The following is a 24,790-nucleotide window of genomic DNA, read 5'->3' as shown; positions in this document are numbered from 1 at the left end:
CAGCAATCCCACTACTGGGCATATACCCTGAGAAAACCATAATTCAAAAAGACACAGGCACCCCAATGTTCATTGCAGCACTATTTACAATAGCCAGTTCATGGAAGCAACCTAAATGCCCATCAACAGACGAATGGATAAAGAAGATGTTGTACATATATACAATGGAATATTACTCAGCCATAAAAAGGAACAAAATTGGGTCATTTGTTGAGACATGGATGGATCTAGAAACCGTTATATAGAGTGAAGTAAGTCAGAAAGAGAAAAACAAATATCATATATTAACGCATATATGTGGAACCTAGAGAAATGTTACAGATGAACCGGTTTGCAGGGCAGAAATTGAGACGCAGATGTAGAGAACAAACGTATGGACACCAAGGGGGGAAATCAGTGGGGCAGTGGTGGTGGAGGTGTGATGAATTGGGCGATTGGGATTGATATGTATACACTGATGTGTATAAAATTGATGACTAATAAGAACCTGCTTTATAAAAAAATAAAATAAAATTCAAAAATTAAAAAAAAATAAGAAATTCAAATATAGCCAAATTAGTAGAGTTACAAATATAATAATATCAAAAAAGATCTCATTTAACGAGTTCTCATCTAAACTCGAGACACACAGCATGGACCTTGAGGCCATCTAGTTGGCTTGGACTCTTTCACCTGTTGTTAGGTATCAATTAAAACCGTTACTAGCTAGCTGCTGGTATAAACATCTAAACTATCAAATAATCAAATTCAAATGTTAAACTATTAAAAATTAATCTCAGTGTATATTTTAAGCAACTCTGTTAATGGCAAGTCTATATAACACTTAAATTTAGTAAGTATATTCAAATACTTTTCCCCAAAATATTCAAAACATGTCCAAACTGAAAATTTTCCAAGTTTCTAAGACAACCTTAAACATATTCAAACTGAAAATCCACTCTTGCTTGTCTTTACCCTGAGAATGAAATATTTACACTTTGCAAACCGCGACCTACCCCCCACCTTCTTTCTAAGCCACACTGATGGAAGATCAAATCAAGGGGCCTCTCCATTCAGCAGCGCTCCCTCCTGTGCTGATTACAATCCTACTTGTCATTTGAGCCACATTACGAGACAGTTAAAGTGTGACATGTCTGTTAAGATACCCTTTAATCTTCAAAAATTTAAAACATACACATTTTCTGTCGAGCAAAAAGTTATAAAAATTGAGTGTTTCTGGCTTCTTAAAGAGCATGAAACAGTCCATATATTGAATATATTAATACCTTTTCCCAGTTTTCATATTTTTTTTCCTAGAAAGAACAAAACGAAATGGTGTGTTACAGCCTCAAAAATCTATGGAAAATTTAAAGCAATGGCCAGCATTTAAAAGTTATATAAATCCACTTATTTCTCCACGAAAGACAGAAAGAAGGCAAGAATCAGATCAACGATCCTTCATTATGTGGTAGAACTAAACTCTTAAAGAAAGAAAATGATTTAATTTAAAATTTTTTCTTGTCTTGTAAGAAGATTTAACTTCTGAGAACATCATAAAAGATTTGCACCACCTGGTGGAAAAGCAAAGATCCAAACACATTAAATCTCTTTATTATAGAGTGTTTCTTGGCTGCTCTGGGATCAAAGGCCCTTTTAGGACTCCGATGAAAGCCGTGGGTCCTCTCCTCTCCGAAAGCAGGCACGTGCATGCACACTCAGAGCAGGTACAGACTCAAACACACAAATCAGAGGCACTTTCGACAACCCCTGCATCCAGCAGTAGAAAACATTCATCTTTCTTTTTGTCTGTACCTCCCCTTAGTTGCCCAGCATCTGAATCCCCACCCCATGGTTGGGGAATCCACCAATGGGTGAGGTCCTCCCTCCCCTCTTCCAGGGCTACAGGGCCAGGTGCCTTGCCTCCCTGACTCAGGCTGCAGGAGCCCACCATGGGCTCCTGGACGCTGCACCCGCTGGGGCGCTCATTCACAGGGCCTCCCCACCAGGCTCTGTCCAGGGTCCAGGAGTGCCCCGCGTAGCAACCTCATCACGCTGCTCCTTGCCGTGACCTTGCAGGTTCTGGCTGCACACACAGCTTCCCACCTGTCTTTTAAACACAGCTATCCACTTGTGTGGGTGATTATGTGAGCTATCCAATATCCTTCCAACAAATTCCTTCACTGACTTGGAATGTGCTTCTAACCTTTGCAATCAAGAACCCTGACTGTATATTCCTACTTTATCATAAGCCTTATGCCAGCCCTCCGCCCACCCACAATCAACTGATCCTATGGCCTTTTTACCAACTTGGAGCCAAAGGAAAAAAGAAGGCCTAAAGAGCTATTGGAAATGAAGATAAGGGAGAGAGGGCGACCAGTCCCAAAATGCTAGTGTATGGTTGTTGGAACTGAAGTGGGATTCCTACAATCCACCCCAAAGACAGGCTTGTTTACCAGGATAACCTCCATATCGCTCTAGCTGGTATTTGAGGCAACGGCATGGTTTCAATCAAAGGTGACTGGCAAACATCTAATGAAAGAAAACTGGTAAAGAAAAGCTAGGTGGTATAGAAGCGAAAAATAATGCTCATCTGTCTTTAATCAACAAAACAAAGATGTGTGTCTTCTTCCCATTAGGGGTGTCACATAGAGACATGTACATCATTCCAATTTGAAAAAGGCAACCCTGAATTTCAAAATAATCTCATAACTTTTTTAGTTGAAGTAGAAAAAGACAAGTCTAAATCCATTTAGTTTAGAATAATATATAACAAAGATCCAGAAATGATAAGGAGTTTGCCCAAGGACACACAGCTAGTTTCTGGTAAGAGTTAGGACCAAAGGTAACAACATTTCTTCTATGTGCCAGTTACCCTGCCAGGTATATTATATATGGCATCTGTTTTAATCCTTATCAAAACTTGTGATGTATGTATCATACCCATTTTGTAATGCAGAGAATGAAGCTCAAAAGTTAAATGTATCATCCACCTGATGAGGGTCATAAAAGGCAGAGTAGAGATTCAAAAGTCTATTTGTTAATTTCTATAGTTCATCCTGGTCCCTTCCATTCCTGGCTTTGAGATTTGAGGGATTAGGGGGTGGGGAGTTCTTAACGTTTTTTGTGTACTGTATACAACTTGGAGTCTAGTAAAATCTATAGACTTCTTCTCAGAATGCTTTTAAATGCATAAAACACATAGGTTAATAAAAAAGAAACCAATTATATCAAATACTAAAAAAATTCATTTGAGAAATTATAATATCTTTATGCTTCTTTATGAAGATGTTATAGAAGCGCTAACAGAGCACGTAATAACTACTGCTATTTGCCTTCAACAGAAAGGACACCAACAGCTCAAATCATTAAAACATAATGAAGTTGCCCGACATTAACGCCCAAGAGATATATCATGTTCCTTAATCTTTTCTATATAGGACACTTTTAAAAAAAGAAAAAGAGTAAATGTCAGAATATATTAGATATTAATGTTGAAGAATATTTTTTAAAAAACAGTGAAACGCTCACTGCCTATTGCATACACAAAATTCCTTCCTATAATATCCAGAAAAGCTCGTTTCCCAACCACTTCAAATCACATGACCCACAAATATGTTTTAATTTAGCTATAACCGATTACTCAGCAATAAACGGCTAAAGGGAATACACTTTCATGCATCAGGAGTCAGAAAATCTAATTTTTGCCACTGATTCACGTACAGTCTCAAGAAAATTATCAGGGCTCAATATAGGAATGACCACAACAGTCAATACACAAAGAAACTTACACGGACGAGTATATTTTGATTCTGTGCACTTGACGGTATTTCGCAAGTAGCCCGACAACCAGAAGTCCAACACTTACGAGCATGGGGCACCACTAACAACACAGGTTGCTCACGCTCTACTCAGAAAGAAGAGCGAGCTGGGAGGTGAAAGTGACGCAGTCGTTTCCAACCCTCACGACACATACGCACCCTCCTTGGCCCGTCACTGTTAAATTCACCCTGGAGACAAGACGGTCTCTGCATATGTACGCATCCCCCACGAGCTGCACATCACGCCTTCATCTGCAGCCCTGACACCTGCTCCATGGCACCAAGAACAAATGATTACACCTGTCGCACACAACCTCAGGAGACCTAGGTGTTCTTCTTTTCAAATACCAAATGCATTGGTAAATAAAAATTATCTCTAGCCCATTTTCACTTTTTATTACTGAGAGTAACTTTTCCAGATATTACTTTATCATTTCTAGTTTCCTTTGTCCATTTACCTATCATGGTTTCTTACGTATTAGAATAAGCTACCTTTAACATTAACCTTGTCTATCAGCTCTGAGATAAATATTTTATACTTTTATACCTGTCATGCTTTTTATTTGAATTCTAACTCTTCAAATCTGAGACTGTAATCTCTCCAGAGGTCTCACATGTTCTTCTACATTTCCTACTTTTCTTTTTTTTAATATATTTCGATTTTCCACATGTCCACTCTTTTAAATGTTGACTTGTGGGGTGAAGTTTCAGTACCTTGCCTCCCAAGCACCTTCTCAGTTAAACCCAACATCATTTTTAAATGAGCCTTCTCTGTTTGTGTATATGCATTCGTATGTGTATGAAGAATAATTCCAAAATTGTAAATGTTAGAAAATAAGATGCACTTTAGAAATAGGTTTTAACACCAACTTTGTTGATATACACACGAGTCCACAGAGCAAGGGACACATGAAAAGTAAAATGTGCTGTATGTAATTTTCCACTGAAATTACAGTCTCCTAGATTTACTTGTAAATGGGTCCTAACACTCTACTTCTCTGAACTGTTCTTATTGTTTCATTAAAAAGGAAGGGAAAAAAGCATGATTGTAATCATGCCCATACATTTGAAAAGGATAAGGCATTATTTAAATACTACTTTGTCTCTACTTTCTCCTATAGGCAGAATTCTGCAGAACAAATCTGGGTACTCTTGGAAAGATTAAGCTGTGATTCCACTGAACAAAATATACTACAATTTATTTTATTTTTCAAATAACTTGGGAATATACTGAACTGCCTTCATTGTCACTGATTAAACTCACAGATCAATCTGAGCCAGGGCCACATAGTGTCCGGACTCACACACAGGTAGACTCTGCTACACACACACACACACACACACACACACACACACACACACACACACACTCTTTATGCAACTGAAAAAAAATAATATCCACATCCATGAGGTGTCAGTAGTTCTTCATACATTTGGTACCAAGGGCTTGATTCACGCAAACGGTATCGAGTTGTTTTTCCAGGATATTTTTGTTGAGATCCTGCACTTACAGGCTTTTCCAGTGACAGACATGTCAGGTCAGACGCCACATGCAACCTGGCCCATCAAGTGCAGGAACCACGCCAAGCATCCAAGCTATTCTCCTTAACCAAGTCTCTCGCCACGGAATTCCTCTTTCCTCTCTTTCAGGCTCCCACAATGAAAGGAAATTTTAAAAAAAGAAAAAAAAATACACACACACACATATACACACACATCTATATTTATATACACATATATGTGTGTATATGTATATACGTATGTACGCAGGTTTTATGCACTAAAAGGGGCTCGGAGAATTAGTTCGATCTAGACACAGGAGGTAAAGGGAATTCTTGGGGTTCAGGGGTAGCTTCCCCTCTGAACCAGAAAGCACTGCCTCCCTTCCCAGGCTCCCCCCAGCAGCTCCAGGGGCCCACGGCACTGACCACTTTGCACCTGTCTGCACAACTGGGGGCCGGTCCGGCCGCTCCTCTTGAGCCATGGGGGCTGGGTCCTACAGGCCAGGGTTCCTCTGGAACCCGCCACAGTGCTCAATGGGCCAGCACCTTGCACGCCTATTCATCAAATGTCCACTGAGCACACAGGACAGAACATCCAATCTACACAGAACAGAAAGTCTAAACTTTTACTTCATTTAATAAAACTCTTCTAAAATTTTTATCACAGACACTGTTGCCAAAAATATGGTTTCTAAAGCCTGAAGGGAAAAAAAGTAATCATTTTTATAGACCTGTCTCCAGAGACACGTTTGTACCAGTGTTTAACAGGAAGGACATGAATATATCACTCTGTCCTTTACCCCTGCTACAGATACGGATGCTAAAGGACCATTTCATGTTTACAAAGTCCATTATTTAACTCTAGAACTTGGGCTGTATCACGTATGTCACAGGCATGTATGGGTTGTTAAATCAGAACTCATTCCAGACAGCACACGGCTGCATCTGTCAGTGCGAGGGCACTACCTATACAGTGCCTGCCTGAGCCTGTCCACCCTGTGACCAGCGGCTCCCTGACTTCACTTGACCATGAGGGAGCTCTGAATCCTGATTTCCTGAATTTCTAAATTCTGCAATGTCAATACTGAAAAATTTATAGTTATCCAAGTAGTTTATTTTCAAGAATTACTCTTGATAAACACATTATCCATACAAACATTCTTCAGAAGAAAATTAAAGAAGTCTAAGAAGAGGCAGTGTCTAGAAATTTAATTTTAAAAAATTTAATAAAAAGTATTACAAAATATCCTGGCATAAGGTCCTCTGCTGGAGTTAAGCAGAATGTTAAGTAAGAGAATTGTTAACTTCTCGGTTCTGTGAATCACATGAAAGTATGGCTGCTACCAAGAGGATCTGGATATGCCACAGTCCAATCACATCCTCTCTAAAACCAAAGATGACACTAAAACCTGATGGAACCAAAGTCACCCCTTCCTCCATATTAACAAAAATCTCACAGGACAGAGCCTCTGAGGTTGAACAGGGTGAGCTCTGATCCAGGAAGATGCAAGAAAATTTCTCTGTAAAGGTCTTTGATTCTCTCTACTAGAGACCTTGCTTTTGCCCTTTCCAATCATGTCCTGAGAATGTCTAGATAATGATCCACTTTCTTTCATTTTATAGACCTCCCCACAAGACAGACACACTTATATACACACATATATATATATATATATATACACACACATATATATATGAGCTCATTCACAATAAAGTGGCTGTAAAAAGTTTCATGGCACTTATAAACACATAAAGTTTAGATTTTAGAAAGGAAATCACTATGAAACACTGGGAACATTTGGATATCTGGAAAGAGCATTCAACCAAAATGCACTCTGAAAAAAATATATTGTACATTTCAATTACCATATAAATACCAAAATTATTCAATAAAAGGAGAAGAAAACTTAAGAAGCAAAGCTAAGTAAAGCAAGAAACAGATAATCTGATAAAGAAAAACCTACCCAAACTACAAGCACAAACCTGCTGGGTAGGAACAGTAACATTTCCTGGATACCTACTATGTACCAGATCTTCTACCTGTATCATATTTAATCTTCACAATAACTCATCAGATAGGTACAATGAGCCACAATTTAAGGTGAGGAAACATAGGCTCAGAGGGATTAAATAACATTCTGTAACTCAAGGACCTAGTAAGTTATAGAATTAGGAGTCGATCCAATTTCACAGCCCCAAACTTGAAAGCCCTTGCTTTTTTTCTCCCCCCACTAAATCACACTTTCAGTGATAGAAGCTTTGATATAAAAGCTATCAGTGGGCTAATATTTATATGAGTAGTATGGATTTAAAATATGAATAATGGCTGCAATAGTATCCTAAAAACACAATCATCTCCCTTTTCCTATCATTTAAAAAGCACTTAGATTTTCAGCCAGTTAGCTGGGTCTCTATGAGCAGTCAAGTAGAAGCTGGTTAAAACACATTGTGTGACTTGCCCAGGGCCCAGGGCAGGGCCTGACACAGGGGGACACTCAGAACACCTCCAGAGGAAATGCAGTGTCAGCAAAATGAGGAGGTCGATAAATTCTCTTCCTAAACACAACTTCTGAAGCAAGACAAAACCTCAAAACAACCAGTTCAGCACTCTGGTAGTCAATGAAAGCCATACACAAACAGAAATGTTTCTTCCTGGAAAGCACCGAACTTCAGGTAAGACCAGCACAATGCAAGCCCACGGCCATTCTGCTCCGGCCGCTCCTGTCCCCCTGCCCTCAGCTCCTAACGATGCAACAGTTTAGCCAAGGGGTGGGTCAGTTGAGAAAACCAACAGCTTCACTGCCACTGCAGGCGAGGCTCATGAGATACGGGGCACTGTCAGCTAAGGAGGTGATGCCATTAGCAAGAGAACACAAAGGCCTGAGCTCAGCTAGCCTGAGGCTGAGGTCAAGGTGGGTCAAGGAAGAGACCAGCAGGCTAGCCAGGATTTCAAGGGGAGTTCTGGGAGGTGAGGCAACTCTCCACAGACATCCCAGGCTGACCAGAGATCCTGCACATGCATCGCAGATGCCAGAGTGGACACATCCTCCCCCTGCCCCACATCCCTTGCTGGCACCTACACACACAAAGATGCGAGGGGGTCTGGATGAAAGTAAAAGTTGGGCAGAGAGGACAACTGCCTGAAATCTGAAGGTGCTCCCTGCCCACACATGGATCCATCAGCACAGAGCAAAAGCTTTCCTGACTCTAGGTCAACCTCTGCTCAGGATTTGGCTGAACACAAAACTATGCTGCCTCAAGGGTGACCCCTGGGGGGCTGGGCTTAAAAGTAATAACAAGAGGGCTTCCCTCTTGTGGCGCAGTGGTTGAGAGTCCACCTGCCGATGCAGGGGACACGGGTTCGTGCCCTGGTCTGGGAAAATCCCACATGCCGCGGAGCGGCTGGGCCCGTGAGCCATGGCCGCTGAGCCTGCGCGTCCGGAGCCTGTGCTCCGCAACGGGAGAGGCCACAGCAGTGAGAGGCCCGCGTATCGCAAAAAAAAAAAAAAAAAAAAAAAGTAATAACGAGAAAAGAAACAAAAAGACAAGCTGAACAGAGGCACCAGCAGTCACACGATGTGGGAGAGAAGGCTTCACAGATTGACTGCAGGCAAGTCACTAAACAAACGATTACCGAATAACAACTCTTGAGAAGACAAGAATTAGAATCCAGAGTTGCTACAATCTATTGTCTGAAATGTAAGATATTCAACAAAAAACTTGGAGACGTGAAAAGAAACAAGAAAGCAAGACCCATACTCAGGGGAAAAAAAAAAGCAGTCAATAAAAACTATCCCTACTATCCCCAAATGTTGGATTTAACTGGTCAAGACTTCAGAGTAGCTATTATATGAAATATACGTTCAAAGAACTGAAGGAAATCAAGTTTAAAGAATTAAAGTATTATAACTCAACAGAGAATCTCAGAAAAAGAGATATAAATTAAAAAAAAAAAAAGAACCAAATGGAAATTCTGGCATTGAAAAGTACAATAAATGAAATGAAAAACTTACTAGAGGGGTTCAACAGCAAATTTGAGCTAGTATAAGAAAAAATCAGTACAGTTGATGGTAGCTCAAAGGAAATTAACCAATCTGAGGAACACAGAAAAAAGATCAAAGAAAAATAAACAGAGCCTCAGAGACTTATGAAACAACATCAAGCTTACCAACATATTCGTAATGGGAGAAGAGAAAAGGGTGGAAAAAATATTTGAAGAACTAATGGCCTACAACTTCCCAAATTTGATTTAAAAAAAAAAGAAAACCATTAATCTCCACATCCAAGATGTTCAACCAAACTCCAAATAGGATAAACACAAAGAGATCCACACCTAAACACATAGTGCTCAAGCTGCTCAAAGCCAAAAACAAGAAGAAAAACTTGAAAACAGCAAGCAAAAAATAATACATCACGCAGAGAAAACCAACACAATACACATCTGATTTCTCATCAGAAACATTGGAAGACCAAAGGCCGTGGGATGTCCAGAGTGCTGGGGGGAAGGGGAGCTACCAGCCAAGAATTCTATAACCAGAAAACCATTCTTCAAAACAGAATGAGAGGGCTTCCCTGGTGACGCAGTGGTTGAGAGTCCACCTGCCAATGCAGGGGACACAGGTTCGTGCCCCGGTCTGGGAAGATCCCACATGCCACGGAGCAGCTAGGCCCGTGAGCCATGCCCGCTGAGCCTGTGCTCCGCAATGGGAGAGGCCACAACAGCGAGAGGCCCGCATACCACCAAAAAAAAAAAAAAACAAACAGAATGAGAAAAGAAAGACATCCCACGACTTTTCAAAAAGATAAATTTATTACTAGAAGATCCGCCTTGCAAAGATGCTATATGAGTCCTTCAGGTTGAATGGAAATGACACAGACAATAACTCAAATCCCCAAGAAGAAACAAAGATTGCTGAAAGTGGTAAATAAGACTCTATTAATATTGTTTCTTACATTCTTTTTTTCTCATTTCTTCCCTAAATTCTTTAAAACAGAAGATTGTATAAAGCCATAATTTAACATGGTATAACTGGGTTTATAACATACAGGAATCACACATATATGACAATAATAGCATAAAGGGAAAGAAAGGGACAAACTGGAACAAAGTTACCATTGTTCAGTTAGCATGATTCTCAAGTAGACAGTGATACATTAAGATGCATATTATAATCTCTAAAACAACCAAATGACTTGGTCAAAGAAATGGACTCAAAATGATAATAATAACAACAACAATAAAAGCAACAGAGAAATCAAAATTGTACACTAAAAAATATTTAACACAAAAGAAGACAGTGACATAGAGAAAAACAAGATTATGAGACAAACAGAAAAGAAATAACAAAATGGCAGACTTAAATCCATCAGTAACAATAATTACATTAATGTGAATGGAATAAACACCACACTCAGAAGACAAACTGTCAGACAGGATAAAAAAGCAATTCCAACATGTCCACAAGAGATATATCTTAGGCTCAACAAGCCAAAGAAGGTTCAAAGTAAAAGGACAGGGAAAGATACACTACGCAAATAGCAACCCTAAGAGAGCTGGAATCGGAGATAATTGTATCAGGTAAAACATGTTACCAACTTGACCTAAGTGGCATTTAGAGAAACTCCAGCTAACTGCAGACTTGGGGATGACTGCTTACAGCAACATTATTCACAATAACTAAAAAATGAAAACCAACTGGTGAATGGGTAAATCAAATGGGATCCAGTCGTACAACAGAATATTACTTAGCAATAAAAGGTAACAAAAAACCAGATACACGTGAAATTCAAACACATCATGCTAGTTGAAAGAAGCCAGACATAAAAGTCTGTAAACTGCATGATCCCATCATATTAAATGTCCAGAAAAGGCAAACGTAAAGAGCCAGAAAGCAGACCAGGAGCTACCTGGGGCCAGGAACGGGAGCGAGGACTGACTACTAAAAGCTCAGGGGAATTTGGGGCGTAGGATGGACATGTTCTATGACTGGATTGTGGTCAGGGTTGCACAACTCTATAGATGTACCAAATATCATTGAACTGTACACTTATAGTGGGTGAATTTTACTGCATGTAAATTATATCTTAACAAGTCTGTAAAAAAAATATATTGTATAGTGGTTTGACTGAGGCAATTATAAACTACTGTCTGGAGACTGACAAAGGCACTCTTTCCATGAAAGAGCATCAAACACAAACAGTGCAAACTCTGGCTCGTCCAGGATGTTAGTGTGAATGTTAGGCATGTAACTTATCACTCATATGGCATTAATTTCATCAAAACACAACAAATCAACTTAAACTATCAACAAATAAGAGGCCAAATGATGCATTTAACCCTTGTCACATAGTCACACATCTGCTTATGTATGTTAATTGAGTATTACTTACATATTCACTCATCAGATGTTTGCGCAGCTGTCTGAACTTGCATGTGTAAGCCATTACGGTCTTTAAACGTCGTCAACTATAAATTTCCCAGAAGACAGGGGCAGAGCTGTTGAACTCCACAGTGTGTCCCACACATCACAGCAGGGCCTGCAGAACTCCAGACAGAGGCTTCTGGGTCACTTCATGACCCTACAGGCTCTTCCTTTCACCGAGAAAGGCAACGCGTTAACAGTTCCCGATTCTCAGACCATTTTTGAGCCATGTGCTAACATCAGCCGGTACCAAAGTAAAGAGACTAAGGTTCCAGTGTGTTTGTGGAGAACTGACAGTGCTTTCAAAAGCATTTCTCAAACTACTCAAATAGTTATGAACTCAATCGAGCCTATCCTTAACACAGAGTATTTAAACTTAAGCAAAATAAAGTAAAATGAAACCAGAACACAAAAATATCATTTCCTCTATTCACCCCCATCCTCACTATCCCAAACCAACAGAAATAAAGAATCACTTGGAGATTAAAGAATGTGTTGTAGGGAATACTGAGAATTCAGACCCACCAGGTATTAATCACGCTCTCAAACACCCAAGCACAAAGTGTAATGCCTCACGTGTTAGTACAGTCATTGCTCAGACGACCTGTCCCATCCTTAGGTCCGCTCACAAGGGGCAGGACTGCCTTTTCAAGCCCATTTTTCAGAAGGCCCTCCTCTCAGAGGCAGCTCTGCTTCTCTGCAGAACAATCCTTCACAAGATGTACAGCATGGGAAATCGTGGCTTATGGTATTTTTCTACTCTGTGAGTTAAATACAGTGGTGACTACGGGAACAACACAATCAGAGAAAGGACAGGGCTCTATCTGACAGAGCAGCTGGCTCCCTCCCTGACGACCCAGGCCTTTTGGGTGGGGACCCACAATCTTGGCATCAGAACATCAAAAACAACAGAATTTTTCTGGCAAGACCAACTCAGCCTCTAAGGCTCTCTTCACCTTAGAACCGCAAGCAAAGGGACTCCTTCCCAAACAGATGTGAGGCGGCAGACCCAGACGTGCTAACGCAGCAGCTCTGAGTCCCCCTGTGATGCACTCCGACAGCAGAACTCTACGGGAAGATGGAGCTTTCTGACTTACTCCCAAACAGAAAGGGCTTTATAAATAAATAATCTACTTCTCCTCTAGTTCCTGGACAGGGGTCAGCAAACGTTTCCTGTAAAGTGTTAGATGGTAAATATTCTAGGCCTTGTTCAGCCATTTGCAGCCCCTCGCTTTCGTAGCAGGAAAGCAGTCAGACAACATGTAAATGAATGGGCATGGCTCTGTTCCAGCAAAAACGTTTACAAAAACAGGTGGAAGGCTGGATTTGACCACTGGACTGTAGCTTGCTGACCCCTGCCTGGAATAACAGCTGTTTACAGCTAAAAAGGAAATTACAGATCAACATCACCCTGCCCCCGACCCCTGCCTACTCCCATGCCGTGCTCTCAATGAAGACACGAAATTCAAGTTAGTTGCTCGAGGTCACAAATTAGTTTTTGCTGGTTTGTTCGTGTGCATGAAGATAATTTTCTGAAATAAAAGAGAGGCAGAAGCAGGCGGGGAGAGAGAGAGAGAGAGAGAGAGACTCATTCTTTTAACCTATCACCCTATCTCCTGGATATCAACAAATCATACGGACCTAGGTGGAGGCGTTTTTGGATGTTTTTTTAAATACACTTTTTTGGAGCAGTTTTAGGTTCACAGCAAAATTAAGCAGAATGTACAGAGATCTCGCATATATCCCCACACATGCTCAGGCTACCCCACCAGCATCATTCTCCACCAGATGGTACATTTGTTACAAATGACAAATGTACACATCACATCACCCAGAGTCCATAGTTTACATTAAGGCTCACTCTTGGTGTACAATCTATGGGTCTGGACAAATGTAGAGTGACGGAGTGACATGTATCCACCATTACAGCATCATACAGAAGAGACTCACTGCTTTAAAGACTCTCTGTGGAGAGGTTGTTTTTAAATTTCAAAGTGTTATATAAAATTGTCCCTAGCCTTCTGTAAATATTCAACTTAGTATGAAAGAACTCAACTGGGTAATTGTACAATTATCATAAATAATTGGAAGTACACATATCAAATCTAAAAAGTTTCCTCTCTTCTTCTTCATTAAAGTTTCAAGTTCCGTGAGAAATCCACTCATCAGGCAAACTAGACCAACAACCACTTCTGTGTCATTTCCGCCCCTTCTTCAAAAGCCTCAGAACTTACTTTCTCTGTCAATCTATCCTTCTCTTCTTTACAACCCATCTCAAATCTCTGCCTCCTTTAGGTTTTCAAGGAGAACAAAGTTAACTTCTCCGAAAAAGTATATGCTGATTGCTTTTATCCAACTCAGATTTTTTTTTTTTTGCTCCATTTTCCCTTTGAGAATTCCATACCGCTTGCACCATGCTCATCTGAAATTATATACGTGTTGCTCTATATTACCCTTAGATCCTTTCCATGTGTTCTAAAACTCTCCGAAGGAGGGTAACAAGGTTTGTTGTTCACTGTTAAAATGAAAGACTAATAAAATCTCCTAACCCTGATCTCTCACCCCTAAAAGTGGTTCTTCATTTGCCCTTTACCTACATCTGCAATCTGGATATAGGTCCACATAGATCTAAAACAGTACATCTTTTCTATATTCTTCTGTACCTACTGCATGAGAAAAAAATATAAAATGTTTCGTTCTTTATTCTACTTAGAATTTTAATGTTGTCATTAATTTTCCCAGAAATAGTTTCTAAGCCGTTATGTCCGAAATTTCAACCTTTATGCCGAAACTCCCGTTTAAGTACTACCACTCTCCACCTTAAGCAAGACATCTTCACCTTCAACTACAGCTTACTAAGCAAATCATGTAAGTAAACATCTCCGATGGAACAGCTATACTTTCCCTCTTGAAGAGCTTGGAAATTCCCTTGCTTGTTTGTAATAGCAAATCCAACTTGGACTACGGTCTACGTACACAACTCCAAAATGGATTTCCAACAGCTAAAGACTTAGAGGGGGGAAAAAGGTCCTTCAAATTCTGACCTGCTGAGTAACCTCAGCTCTATGTGCTAAGCTTGACAAGCTTTATTTTGTAACTGGGATGGAGAGCATTTCTAAGCTCTTACTCTAGGCAGGAAAGCTCTTTCTGCTATCAACATGAACAAGCATAACCATGACAGTTAAGAGCAAAGGCACTGGAAACTCCTAGCTGTGGGACTCTGGGCAACCAGCAACTTCTCTGTGCCTCAGTCCCATGTCCATGAAATGCGAGCAGTAACAGCAGCCATCTCACATGGTTGCAAGGATTAAACAAACAAACATGCAAAAAGCTCTTTGAATACAGCCTAGTACACAGACCTGCGAAGAGGCTAGCTCTTTTCTTTTTTTTTGCGGTACGCGGGCCTCTCACCGTTGTGGCCTCTCCCATTGCGGAGCACAGGCTCCGGACGCGCAGGCTCAGTGGCCATGGCTCACGGGCCCAGCCGCTCCGCGGCATGTGGGATCTTCCCGGACCGGGGCACGAACCCGTGTCCCCTGCATCGGCAGGCGGACTCTCAACCACTGAGCCACCAGGGAAGCCCGCTAGCTCTTTTCATCATCATAAAAGTGATATGGCACAACCTCCCTCTTGCTACCGGCCCACAACAAACTGTAACTGTGGGAAGCAATATGATAAGAAAAGATTTTAAAGACCATTCCACAAACATCATCTTGAACAAGACACAAATGAGCTGCTCAAGATCAATTCCCTTAAATGTCTCTGCCCAACTTTCCGATCTGTAAAATGAGGAAGATGAACTAAATACCTCAAAGGTCCGTCCTTCCCAGCTGTAAAACTTGGATAATTCTCTTGGAGAAGCGTATGAGAGACTAGCAACTGGAGAGATAACTCCTTGGCACTGTTAAACCACCTTCCAGGTCCCTGTGTAGCAGCTCAGTTCATTCTTTTTTGATTTTTAAACTATCAAACACTGCCTCATTGTAGCAATATGTTTAATCAACTTCTATTTGGATACTGTCACATTAAGCGGCTACATGCTGACTGTACCTTTTTCTTCACCGGAGAATCTGAAAGAGTTGGAAGATAAGCACATATAAATAAGCACACTTCAAAATACAAACCTCTAAATATGTTTGAGCAAATTCATACTCTAATCATATAAGCACACACAAATAATATGCACACATGAACACCTAAGTACAATAAAAATCAAGCTTTGTATCAGTTAAGCGGCTCTAACTCTTGAACTACTATGGCTCCACCTCCCATGTTGTGACTGCTCTTCTAGTTGACTGCACAGTGGCCAACTTCACTATATATTCTCTGAACACTTTTGCATGGCAGCACAGCCTCAGAATATTTTCTAGAACAAAATTCTTCATAGAAAATGTCTAAGAACCTTCTGAAAAGTCTTCATTTTAAAGTTATTTTAAAAAAAGGTCAAAGTTAATGCAATATTGCACCAACTATAAGCTTTAAGCCTAATGGTCAAAAAGAACTTCCCTCTAACATAACGGTTTGAGTACTGAGAAGAAAGGACCCTAACTGGTGGTAAGTTTTTGTGCTATAGACGGCTAACAGTATTACAAACATCCAGTGCTTTATAAGAACAGCTTTGCATCATTTGTAATTCGCACATTGTTAATAGCACATTATTAATATGCAAAAAAATACTGTTTAACTGTTTTAAAAGAATTCAATATATAAATGAAAAAATAAGGCACTTAATTTATTTATAAAATATTTTTTCAGATAACACAAGAGTCAACTTTAGCCCAGACTTACTCACGTTACACTGCATTCTAAAATGTGCAGCTTTAACACCTATGTATGTGACCAGGGGGTTTATGCATATTATGTATTTTTCTAGTCTATGGTAAGACAAAATTATACCTCATCAGAACATATTTTCTGCAAAGATGTTCTAAAATAAAGTCATTACTCTGATTAATCATATTATTACATTTTGTATTTGCTTTTGGAAAGAAAAAAGCATTTGGTTAATGTTAATAAGCATTCAAAAAGCATCAGATAAGCTCTCAACAGGAGCCAAAAATTAATTATCTGGAATAAAAAAAAACAACAATGGAGGCTTGCTATATTAAGTCTATTCTTCTATTTTGATCCTCGTCAAACTAAATAGTATCATCTACTCACACAATAGTTCCTAATAACTGCAACTGCTTTTTCACCTTTGTCATCAAAACTATATTTTCATTTATTACTTACTTTATTTCTAGCTACAGTCATATATAGAATTTTTTTTTGTAAGACATGGGGTGGTTCTCCCAGCAAAATTTCTAACTTCTCAAATCTTAAGGCTGTGCTAACCTAACATTCAAATGTGAAAAGCAATGCATAAGCAGCTGGAATTCCATCTGAAAATCATCAAAATTAAACCTATTCTACAGATAAGCCCAACAAGATAATCCCCACATAACAAGAAAACATAAAATTATATTCACAGTAAGATTTTACAACACAATCACTGGAGTAGGTTCATACACTGATAGCAAATGAAAATATTCGCATTAATGAGATTACTTCCGAAATCCCAGCTGGGTTCCTGTGGTCTCACACAGGAGGGGTCAGGGGATGGAGAGACGGTACCATATAGCGATGACCAGAGCACATCACTTCTATCCCACGTGACAGTGATGTCAACATTTTTAACAACAGTTCAATTATAATAGAATAAAAGACCTCACAATCAGTTTCCTGAGAACTCCATGCAGACAGAACAAATAACATGTTTTACTTCATTCAACACTGTCAAAATATGAGGCAAGGTTTGAAAGAGTTGAGCGGCAGCGCACTGGCTAAGAATTTCCCTCCCCAGATGACTGTCTGCACTGACCTCTCTCTCCCAAATCCCAAGCCTTGAGGAGTCAGGACCAGGAGGCGGCACATCAGTAAACAATGCTGAGCACAGAGGCAGCTTCCTTTATGCAGTTAGAGGCTTCACATAGGTATTCCTCGTGTCCTCTGTTTGCAAAGAACATGTAACTCAAGAGTTGGACATAAACCAGTATTTTACCAAAAGTAACAAACAGGTCTCTGGACTGAGTGTCTATCCAGTGTCAGGCATTGTCCCAACTGCCTACACTTGCCATAACCTTCACACATTGTCTCTATTTTACGAGGAGGAAACCAACACTCCCAGCTTGCCCAAGGCCACACGGCTAGTCCGTGACAGCTTAAAGCCCAACTCTTTACCATTATATTAACTAAATGTACCAAAGGGATAAACTCTAGGAATCCAATGGCAAAACCTCACATAAAACAAAAGTTAATAATAGCTACTTGGTTTATCTGTTTAAGGCGATTCAAACTTTATATTAGAATAGGTTACTTAATCAGAGGTGACCAAATAGCATAAGAAGCATTTGCTACTTAAAGTTCAAAAACGTAAGCAAATTTCATGAGTACAAATCATCTTTAACCCTCTAGTTGGCTATAAAGCTAACACGAATGTTATTTTGTTGAGCACAGATAGAAGACTAAAACAGTCTCTTTTGACATAATTTATATCCAGCTAAGATGACAGATCTGTAGAATAATCATGATGCAATTACAAAGTATAATAAGGCACCTGTAGACACAAGCAACAGAAGCCCACTGTATACGGGGGCGGGGGTTGGGCAGAGTACAGGGGGAGAAGAGAGGAGGAAAGGGGAAAAAAGTCAAAGAAGTGGTGAAATCTTCTTTGGCAGACACACCTCCCACACAGAGTAAGAAAACAGAGTAGAAGTGAGGAGGGGGAAGAGATACTTTCCAGAAAGAAGAGCAACACAGAAATGCTGGGTTTGCACGCTGAGCTCCTGAAATGGCAAATGACTATCCATCAGATACACAGGAGAACAAGAAGGCCAGAGCGAGGCAAGTGTGTCCCAGCTAAATTCACGGCTTTGGACCTTATCTTCTAAGGCGATGGGCATCCACAGACCCCACCTGTGGATCTCAGCTATGCTCTGATCACCCTCCCGAGTGTTACTTCTCACATTATAATAAAGCTGGCTCTCAGAGGGGAAAAGAGCTCTTGTCTTTCACAATGTGTTCAGAGCCAAATGCACTCAACCAATAAAAATGAAAAACAGCCACACCAAATTCTCAAAATACATTTTGCAAAGGTTAATACTTAGTATTTTCCACACTGATTTCCAATCCTAAAGCCGATGAATCTTTGAAACCCTAGGCCCAAATACAACCAAAAATAGGTAACACCCATTTTTTTTTCCAAAGCTTTGAAACTTTCACAGTGACGAATGGCAAGGCACAAAAACAGCCCATTATCTTAAAATGACAGATGGAGCCCCTGCAAGTCCCCAGTTCCTCCATTCCATGTTATCCAAGAGTCCCTGCAAAGACCTGGGCAGGAGGCGACGGGTAGGGAATGACTGCTGGGGAGGAAGGTGCCACCCTGCTGCACGCTCATATAGACCACACGTGGAGCTGGGCCTCGAGTTTGCCACACGGTGGCCAAGAGCCCCTCTCCAGGGAACCTTCAGAAATTCCTATTCAACCTCACGAAGGAAATGTCACTATTAGACGCTACCCACCCACAGTGTGCAAGTGGGCACCAAAGACAAAGGTGGTTTATGTGGCCAAGGGTGAAGAGACCAGAACTCGGCAAACCTCACTCTCACAAACTGTACAAGTCACCCATCAGATCTAACTCTGACTCAGTTATGCCCCAAATTCATGTCCTGCCCTTAACATACCAGTTCCTCTCATGCTTTTCCACTAAAGAACCTCTAGCATCAGAGAGGTGTAAACTCCGCCTCCTATGGGAGCACAGCCTGCGTGCCTAATTTAAATCCGTACTGACTTTGTATGCTCCTCCAGGATAGAGCCCTGCATGTATTCTTTCTACACTTGTACAATACTTTAACACGTGAATACACACACACACGTGCATGTATACATATGTTCCCCCAATCCTTCCACATGCCATGGAAGCATAATAAACATATGATTTCAGATTTAAGGATAAAGCTTTAATTATTGACTTGATGACCAAGCACAAGACAAATTCTTCACAGGCTCTTTTCTAAGGAAGACTAAATAGAGGCAACGTGTTCAACGGAAACCCCTAAGATGACGGCACACAGAGTAGCAGCGAGGAGCTGGTCTTCTGACTGCGTCTCTCCCCACGGCAGAGCTAACTTTATGAGATAGCTCTTCTACAAGACAAAGCAGTGGGTCACAGGTAAAGCCAAGCAAACATGATACTCCAACTGTATCACACAACTAAGATACAAAATACAGTCGTCCCTCGGTATCCACGGGGTGTTGGTTCTGGACCCCCACAGGTACCAACATCCATGGACGCCCAAGTCCCTTAAATAAAGGCAGTTGGCCCTCCGTATCCAGGGGTTGAGCTTCTGAGGATTCACCCAACCTGTGGTTGAGAAACATCCACATATACATGGACCTGTGAAGTTCAAAACTTGCCGTTCAAGGGACAACAGTAAATGGTAAAAAATTCATTTTAGTACCTGTTGTTTCCCTGCTTACTTTAACCCCCAAATTGCGCCTAGGGATAGAGTCCTCATACATTTTTAGAAGGAAAGAGGAAACTGTAAAGGTGTTCTTGCCTTTGTCCTTTGCTTACTTGGGTTTTCCCAATGGGAACAGCTTGGCCCTCACCCTTCTCAGCTGAGTGAGCTAACTGGCTCAGACACCACCCCTTCCATGAAGTCCCCCCTCCCCCGTGCCTACCGAATCTGCCCATCCGCCCACACGGCTTTAGCAAAGTTGCTTTTGTCATCTTGTGCTAATCTACTTTGATCCTTTCTTTAGTGGCTGAGCGTTCATAACTGCCTTAGTCAAGCAACTTTTTAGACTCTCACCAATGGGCCAGAACCCAAGTTATCACAAGTTCTCTTCAAAAACTTTCAAAACATCTTAATTTCAGAAAACAAGCAAGTTTTCCTGTTAAAATTTTTCACTTTGCATACTAAATTTAGACCCAGACTTCGTGATCTTTATAATCTGACTCCTCCCAATTCTCCCACTCCAATCTCCTCCCTCCCTCCCTCGTCTCCCCCCTGAGTAGAGCTTCTGATGCTCTGGTCATGGATGGTAACTTAGAGGAGCTTGGATACCCCAAGTTGCTTCACAAGCTCCCACCCCAGGATGAAATGCACTCATCCTGTCTTGTCAGCTTCCTAGGTAATCTGTCAGCCTTAAGAACCCAGTTCAGATGTTATCTTTCCTTCCCACCCTGCCCCTCTCCAAACCAGCCCCTGCAAAATTGGAATGTAACATGATCCCCAAACTCCAGTGTCATCTCTAAACGTCTGCTCTTCCCTCACTACCTTCTCTTTGCAGCGTCCATGTCTGATTATCATTTCAGCCCTGCCACCTGGAACGGCAGCACAGGAGGGCGTTCAACAAATACCTGCTGGGCTTCCCTGGTGGCACGGTGACTGGGAATCCACCTGCCAATGCAGGGGACACGGGTTCGAGCCCCTGGTCTGAGAAGATCCCACATGCCGCGGAGCAGCTAAGCCCGTGCGCCACAACTACTAAGCCTGCGCTCTAGAGCCCATGAGACACAACTACTGAGCCCACGTGCCGCAACTACTGAAGCCCGCGTGCCTAGAGCCCATGCTCCGCACACAAGAGAAGCTACCGCAATGAGAAGCCTGCGCACCGCAACGAAGAGTAGCCCCCGCCCTCTGCAACTAGAGAAACCCCACGCACAGCAACGAAGACCCAACGCAGCCAAAAATAAATATAAATAAATAAATTCACAAAAACAAAAAACAAATACCTGCTGAGTTGTACAGTTATTTGATACAGAAAGGAAAAGTCTATGGCCTAAAAATCTGCATTTCTCTGGATAGCCATGTTATCTAGAATATAATAAAGGATATATTTTAAATATGAAAAACATTTAATGTTTATGACCTAATGAATGATACTTTCAGATCAATCATGCATTCATTCTTTCAGTGAGTATCTGGGCTCCTAATTAGCTGCCAGGAGTTGTGCTGGGCTGGGGCCCCTGCCAGCCCCAAGGCTGCCTTAGAGCACGTGGATCCATCGGAACAGGGCACCCTCTCTGGACAGATGAATTATAAAAGCTGAGCCCAGGACTCCAAATGCCCGCCTCAGCTGGCTGTGAGCATGGAGCCATTGCCTACAGAAGTAAATGAGAGAAAGTCCGACTTCGGGGGCTCAGATTCTAGTAAAAGAGACAGGCAAATAGTCAGTTTCCAACATTTTCTATGTGACCCTGAAAATCAGACTTCGACATACGACACTTAACGCACTCCATCTAAATCCTCATCTCATTGAACACTGGTACTAAAATCATCAATTTGAACTCAGACTGAGGTATCCACCTGTGCTAGCAGAGAGTTCCAGTACGCTTAGGTAGGAAATGAGCACTGTTTGCAGATTCAAGTAGGCCACGTAATTGGCCACATTTTCACTTACCACGTTACAGGGACTGGCCAAATTATTTCACCAAGGAACATTTTCAATTAAATTTGTCTGATTTTTAAGTCATTTCTTACCTTGCGTGTGCTTGAGAATATTTTTTCTGTAATTGTAAATATTTCATAAGATACTTTACTCAGTTTGGAATTATTTGCTTTAACAGTTCTTTGCTTAACACTGCTACACACTTTTACCTACTAAGTTAAATATAAAAGATAATTACCGTTCCCAGTGGATAAGGTACATTAGAATAATACAAATCTTTTAAAACAATAAGCTTAAAAAAGCTGACTTTCCTAATATTAAAATATCTCTTCACATTTAAGAGGAAATGCTGATTTTTTTTGTTTTATATGAAATGTATATCATATACATACACATTTTTGACCAATTGCTTCCCTATGGAAAATAAATCAGTATACCTACTTCCTGAGTAGTCCTGCAAACAATGGTCTGAGTTAAAGTCGACTACAATTGTCTTCACTTCTTGTTAATCTAATGTATAGACTGGTACAAAAATAAATCTCAAAAGAAGTATGGGGGAGGGGTGAAAAAAACTAATTCATGGTGATCCAGTTGGCAAAGAATATCCAACCATTTATTTCAGATTCCTCACTCCAAACAAGGTGCCTGTTAAGAGACAGTGAATCTCAGACTTCAATACCCACACTAATGCTTGGGAAGGCACTGTAGTTTTGTCAGATTCAATTAATTCGTTCAACAAATATTTACAAAGCATCTCCTGAGAGACAGAAATTGTGCAGGGCAAGAGGAAGTGAACCAGAGAAACAGAACAGGGGTCCTGGAGCCGCCAGACCATGGAGCAGGGTCACCATCTAACAAGCTGCCATTCCTGCCACCAATGAGATACTTGATTAAAGATTGACTGTAAACCCTACTTCTATCTAATGCAGAGCCCTACCTCTTAGGTTTCTGGGATGAATCTGTTTAGTTCGAGGCATCTTCTTTGATTCAGGGGCCCCTTTTTCTTCTTAGAAACGGTAGGAAGGGCAGGTCACAGAAAGGTAGCTCCATAAACCCAATGTCCATCAATTAATCCATGTGCTGAAAAAGAAAAAAAAAAAAAAGTCACATTTCACAACCTTTTACTACCTTCAAAGGAAAAAGACACTTCAAAAGTTATGGCTTAAGACTGCACTAGTCTAAACTCAACAAAATCTCAACTAATCTACTCAAGCTGAAGGCCACTGCAGAAGGTTACCTACTAACTTTTAATTCGATGTAGGACACATCATTTTGCCACTATCTGGGCTTTCCCGTGAAAAACACAGGGAAAAAAAATCACTGTACCTTTAACAAAAAAGAGTGAAAAAAACTCAGTGAATTGTGTTTTAAAGCAACATTTCCTGGTACAATTAAAGTACATCAGGCTATAAAAGGGTTTTGCTGTATATAGTACAAGTCTGCCCGTTTATAAATTCTTTAGTGCATGGACGATGTCTCATTCATTTTGTCTTACTGAGTTAATTCAATTAATACATGTGGTTGCTATTGAGGCTGTTCCCCCATTATTCCAGTTCTCTCTTCTAGGCTCCTTTAGGACTGTTCTTTCTCCCTTCCTGTGTTTAGCTAGAATGCGTGACCAGTTCTGGCTAATTACCTGTGAGTGGAAGAAACAGGCATCGCTTCCAGGGTGGAGCATTTAGTTATCAAAGCCAGATCCCCCAGTGCTCTTCTTCCTCTGCCATGAGACAGGCACTGTTCTAGACAGCGAGTCTGACAACACAGAGCTAAGCTCCCGCCAACCCAACGTGATCATGGAGCAGAAACATAAAGGAGATCTTTGTTGTTTTAAGCACTGAGGTTTAGGAGTTATTTGTTACTGCAGCATAACCCTGTCCTGACGTACACATTTTAAAAACAGCGATTTGGAATACAATGCGTCAAAACAGTAAGAATCCAAAACTTAACCATCTCTTTCCCCCATGAGATCCTCAAGGATCTCTGAGCTATAGAATCTTAGTTTTAACTTCCTGCAATAAGGCTGATAAGCAAAGCCCATGATGACGATGTTAAACATGAAATTATGTTTAATCACTAAGCAAAGACACAAGAATGGAATAGCAATGCTTTGTTTAATACTTTTAAAACATCCAGTACTACAGAAAAAAACAAAAGCACCTACTGTGTGCCTGTGTACTTCCTACACATTACCTAATTTAATCCTAATGATAGGGTGAGGTAGCTTAGGTAGCTATCATTTATCCATTGTAAAGACAGAAAATTAAGACAGGAAGAGGTTAAGGAACCTGCCCACGGCCAACAAATAAGAAATGTGGCACCACCTGACTCAGGTACTCTCAACGCTTATTTCCTGACTGGAAATAGTACCTGCTCTGGGGGTTTTATTCAAGAGGCTGTATAGCACAGCAAGTCATGACTATATATTTCGGTGTCAAATCACACTGGGTTCAAGGCTTACTGTGTGGCTTTGTTCAAGGTACTTAACCTCTCTGAAGATCAGATTTCCCAACTGTAAAACTAGGAAATGGTATCCACCTCATTGGGTTGTAAGAACTAAACAATGCAGGTGCTTTGCTCACTGCCTGGCACACGGAAATATCAAATATTAATCCTCTTTAAGAATGCCTATATG

The 24,790-nt window shown here is 40.8% G+C and overlaps 1 protein-coding gene across 1 annotated transcript in view; it reads right to left on the bottom strand.

The window, feature by feature from the left end:
- HIVEP1 (HIVEP zinc finger 1) overlaps nt 1–24,196 on the bottom strand; it is a 139,792-nt gene extending 115,596 nt beyond the window's left edge. Inside the window, exons 1-3 of the mRNA XM_089918173.1 lie at nt 24,106–24,196; nt 23,096–23,117; nt 15,772–15,791 (exon numbers count right to left, since the gene is read on the bottom strand). Of these exons, the coding sequence (XP_089774299.1) occupies nt 15,772–15,791; nt 23,096–23,117; nt 24,106–24,196 (133 nt within the window). The remainder of the gene's footprint in view (nt 1–15,771; nt 15,792–23,095; nt 23,118–24,105) is intronic.
- Between the last annotated feature and the right edge of the window lie 594 nt (nt 24,197–24,790).

Source organism: Delphinapterus leucas, chromosome 10 (genome assembly GCF_059928025.1).
Source record: "Delphinapterus leucas isolate spDelLeu-1000000601 "Yukka" chromosome 10, BTC_Dleu_Yukka2, whole genome shotgun sequence".
Classification (NCBI taxonomy): domain Eukaryota; kingdom Metazoa; phylum Chordata; class Mammalia; order Artiodactyla; family Monodontidae; genus Delphinapterus; species Delphinapterus leucas.
Note: the sequence above shows the minus strand (reverse complement) of the source record. Positions and strands in the feature narration are given on the sequence as shown.